The sequence below is a fragment of the Pteropus vampyrus genome, unplaced genomic scaffold (genome assembly GCF_000151845.1).
Source record: "Pteropus vampyrus isolate Shadow unplaced genomic scaffold, Pvam_2.0 Scaffold130, whole genome shotgun sequence".
NCBI lineage: Eukaryota > Metazoa > Chordata > Mammalia > Chiroptera > Pteropodidae > Pteropus > Pteropus vampyrus.
Genome location: NW_011888911.1, coordinates 4,090,913 through 4,095,000, shown reverse-complemented (window position 1 = coordinate 4,095,000; position 4,088 = coordinate 4,090,913). Strand labels below are relative to the sequence as shown.

Here is a 4,088-nt window from a genome sequence, read left to right as displayed (position 1 = left end):
GAGCTCCGCAATCAGCGCGAGCCAGGGTCGCCCCTATGCCCCCTGCAGCTTATCTGGGCTCCTTATCCTTCTCCTGCTCCCGCCCCCAACGGAGGTGACATTTTTTCCCCGCCGAGTCCCCCTTCCCGGGCCTCAGTTTGTCCTCAGTAAAAGAGGTCACAAGTCCCTCCCCTTGTACAGTTGGGAAAACAGTTCTTGCAGTGCAGAAGCCAGTCGGCCACAGATAAAGTGCAAGGCCACCCTCGATGACACAAGTTGTTCATTGTGGCTGCGACTCAGTTTCCCATTGCTGTGGAATGGAGGCCGATGAGAGCAGTTACCGTGATGACCGCGCTGCAAAATCTCTCAGATCTGGCTTCTGTCCCTTGCCCAATCCCCAGCAAGGCACCCCCTAAGTAAGTGTCCCCACAGAGCTCAACCTGGACCTGGCAAACAGACCTGCGCTGACCCACTTTTGCTTGGGTTTTCTGTCAAGATACAGAGGCCCAGGGTCCCTCCACCCTCTGGAGTGTCAGAGCAGATCAAAGGAGAGGGCACCTTTTGCTGGGCAAAAGATTGTGTAGCCAGGAGGCCTCAGACCCTCTCTCCTCTATGCTTTTGATCTACTGGGAAGTGGTGGCAGGGGTGTTCAGAGTGGATAGTTAGTTAATCAGGGCCTCTTCTACCAAGGTGCACTCCGGCTCTCAACAGCCCTGCGTGAAAGTGCAGCTGGGGCTCAGCTGGAGGGAAATATAGACAAGAGAAAGGCTGGACTGGGCCACCTCTTGCATCATACCCCACAAAGACAAGCCAATGGCTCTTGCATCATGAACAAGGTAACTAGGCTCTGAGATGAATGGAGCTGGAGCCAGCCCAGGGAGGTTCAGTAGGTTGGGCAAGAGAGGAGGCCCAGGCCAGGCCTCCTGCCTCCTACCTGTTTCTCCACAGACCCCACTCAGAACACTGAGCCAACCCAGGGGCCACTTTTCTTCCACAGCATGCCTCTACCTAGGCCATGCAGCCAGCATGCTCGAGCACTCTGGCTAGGTCCCTAAAGCAAACACACACACACACACACACACACACCCCACCCCACCCCACCCCCAGTCCTGTTCCACCCAGGTGTCTGGCTGGAGGAGACCTTTCCTGCTGGAGAATGAAGGGCAGGCAACTGGGCTGTGGAGTAGTCTTAGGGCGGGGGGAGCAGTGCACAGCAGCGGTAACTCCTAGCCTCTCAATCCCCTAGCCCCAGCCACCTGCCTTGCCACTTTCCCCAGCTTTGCAGAGCCTGGCTCTGACCCTGAGGACCAGCTCCAGGTAGCCCTGTGGCTCAGCAAATAGGTCACCAAGCACCTCCTGCTGAAATGGGTCTGGAAAGCAGGTTTGGCATCGAAGCTGCCAAGCTTGGTCAGCTGGATGTGGCCCCACCTCCCCTAACATTCCCCATCAGCCTTGCCAACCTACTATTGCCCTGGGAACACATACTCTTTCCCATCTCAGCCTGAGAAAACCATCTCCTCCCAAGAGACAGAAAACTGAAGGCAGGCTGGGAAGGCCTTGAGTGGAGAGGGGTGGTGGCCTGAGGTTTTCCCTCCACAGCCCCCAGGAGGCCAAGACAGCTCCAGGCCATGCAAACATCTTCCCTCGGGGGCATTGACCCTTGCTAGTGCCCTCTGGGCTAGAGCCCCGAGCCTCTTCTGGCCTGGGAGGGCTAGATAAGAGTGCCTGGTGCCTGAGGGGTAGCCTCAGGGTCACTGACTGCCACTGTCTCCATGTGACCCAGCCAAGCTGTTCTGTTCCCCCTCAAGTTTGGAGGTACAGGCCTCACCTTTGGAGGGCTCAGCAGGACCAGAAAAGGAAGGGTGTGCATATCCTGGTGGACAAACCAGAAGGGCTCTGGCTGCCCAGTTTAGAAGAGCAACGCTGATGTTCTGCCTAGGGAGCGGATCCAGAAATCTGAGGAACTCACTGGGAGGGGGGCCCTCTTGGATCATTGTGAGGCGTCTAGGAGATTCAGCAGGCCTCTGCTCCCAGGCATCTGAGTTGTTGGTGAGGAAGGACCACAGTGGGATGCCTGCAGGATGGACCCCCACATAGGAGACCTCCTCCCTGGCCCTCCCCAGCTCCTAGGACAGCTCCACCCTACCTCTCTCCTGCCCTGTGCCTCAGTCCATAACAGGAACCAAAATAATCTCACCAAACTCTAGGCTTCCCGCATTTCCTCGTCCTGCCCTTACTGCCCCAAGTCAGGTGCTTTTGTCCCTTGTCCACAAGTTAGGCACTGGGACACAGTGGATGGTGGGAAGAGGCCAGGTGGTCTGACTCTGAAGCATGCACCCCAATGTTAGAATTCTCAAGGCCTGGCCATAGAGCAGGCAGGGTTCCACACCTTCTGGGGCTGAGCAGTGGCCTGAGACCAGTGTAAGGGCAATAGCCAGTGGGGAAACTGAGCTCCCAGGTTACCCTCTGAGCTGTAGACAGAGCCCGGGGCCTTGCTTGAGCCTTCCCGTTAATGTGTGCTATGAAGAACAACATGGCAGGGAGATTCCAGGGCTGGCAAACCCTCTGTCACCATGCTGATCACTAAGCTGCCCAGAACAGACCCTGCCTGTGCCCTGGTGGCTTGAGTAGAGAGTGATGTTTTGAGGGTCAAGTTATGTCCTGCCCGTTCGTCATATGGTGGCTTGCACACCCAATTGGGACTTCTGGTCCCTTTGAGATCCCACTTTCCTCCTTCCCAGAGGCCCTAGGAGGTCTTCCAATAAACCAATGCATGCAGGCTTGTGGCCCACTAGGGCCCCTTAATTGTTTTCCCACTTGGCAGTTTTATCCCTCCTGAGTCACTGGGCTATTACCTGCAAGACCAGCTGTTGCCAGGCCATCGGCAGGGGCTGCCCACTGCCCACACCACCACTGCCCACACCAGGCTGCTGGGCACGCTCCAGCTGTAGGGCAACATGGCGCCGCTCCTGCTCCAGTGCCCGTGTCAGTCGCTCGAAGCGGGCCTCCTGTTCCTTCACTGAGGCCAGGATGCTGGCAGCTGAGTGCATGTCGCAGTCCTCCATGACTAGGACGCCTGCTGGCTGCAGGCAAAGCAGAGCAAAGTCAGGGTAGGGCCAGGGCAGAGGCTTGGAGAGGCCATCATGGGCCCCCTGCCTGCCCACTCACAAATCATACGATTCACTCTTAGACTGGAGCATTCAGCTCTCTGGAGAAAAGCTGCATTGATTAAATTCTAAATTAAAAGCCATTAATCTGAGGCTGGCCAGAAGCAGCTGGCTCCCTCCCTGAGGGGCGTGGGTCTCTGACCTGGCTCCCTTGCTTCTTGGCAGGCCCAGCAGAACCACAGACCATGGCAGGGTGGGTCCCTGAGCCCCCTGGGAAGGGAAGGGGCAGAAGAGCTGGTATGACCAGCACTCAGACCTTCCAGACCCTCTGCTGCCCACAGTACATACCAGTTCACTCCAATCTCATGGGGCCAACCCAGTGGGATGCCTGCAGGATGGACCCCCACATAGGAGACCTCCTCCTTGGCCCTCCCCAGCTCCTAGGACAGCTCCACCCCACCTCTCCCCTGCCCTGTGCCTCAGTCCATAACAGGAACCAAAATAGTCTCACTGAGGTGGACACTGGGGCCCAGGGAGGGTGGGGGACCCATCCATAGCCACACAGCTGGTGTGGCCAGTGGGCAGGGAATAAGATGCTGGTCCATAGCAGCCGGGTACCTGAGATACCTAGGCAGACACAGGGGTGACGTGGGTCTATAGACGAGGTCTGGCCTCCACTCACAGCCACACTAGCTGGAACGGGGGTGGTGTCTATCCACATGGCAGAGTGAAACCTGAGTACAGCCTGGTTGCAATTCTGTGCCTGGAAGTGGCCCATGTCACCCGATCCAGAGGCAGGTTGAGGGCAGGGGCCCAGGCTCCCCAGGCCTGGTGTGCTGGGAGGGTCAGGCCTGCCTGGGCCCCAGTCCAGCACTGTTCCTGAAGGCTCCAGGGTAGCGGGTGGAGGCAGTTGGGGCTTGGCAGCTGCAATGACGAGCCAGCATTTTTCCTTACCACTTGCTCCCTGGCTCCTAGGCAAGAAGCAGGAGGAGTATGCGGAGC

General features: G+C 57.8%; 1 protein-coding gene across 9 annotated transcripts in view; it reads right to left on the bottom strand.

The window, feature by feature from the left end:
- The window catches only part of ARVCF (ARVCF, delta catenin family member), a 54,103-nt gene that overhangs the window by 18,220 nt on the left and 31,795 nt on the right, over positions 1 to 4,088 (bottom strand). For all 9 annotated transcript variants that reach the window (XM_011367180.2, XM_011367183.2, XM_011367185.2 and 6 more), the window contains exon 3: positions 2,835 to 3,062. In XM_011367180.2, the coding sequence (XP_011365482.1) occupies positions 2,835 to 3,044 (210 nt within the window). In that variant the 5' untranslated portion in view covers positions 3,045 to 3,062. The remainder of the gene's footprint in view (positions 1 to 2,834; positions 3,063 to 4,088) is intronic.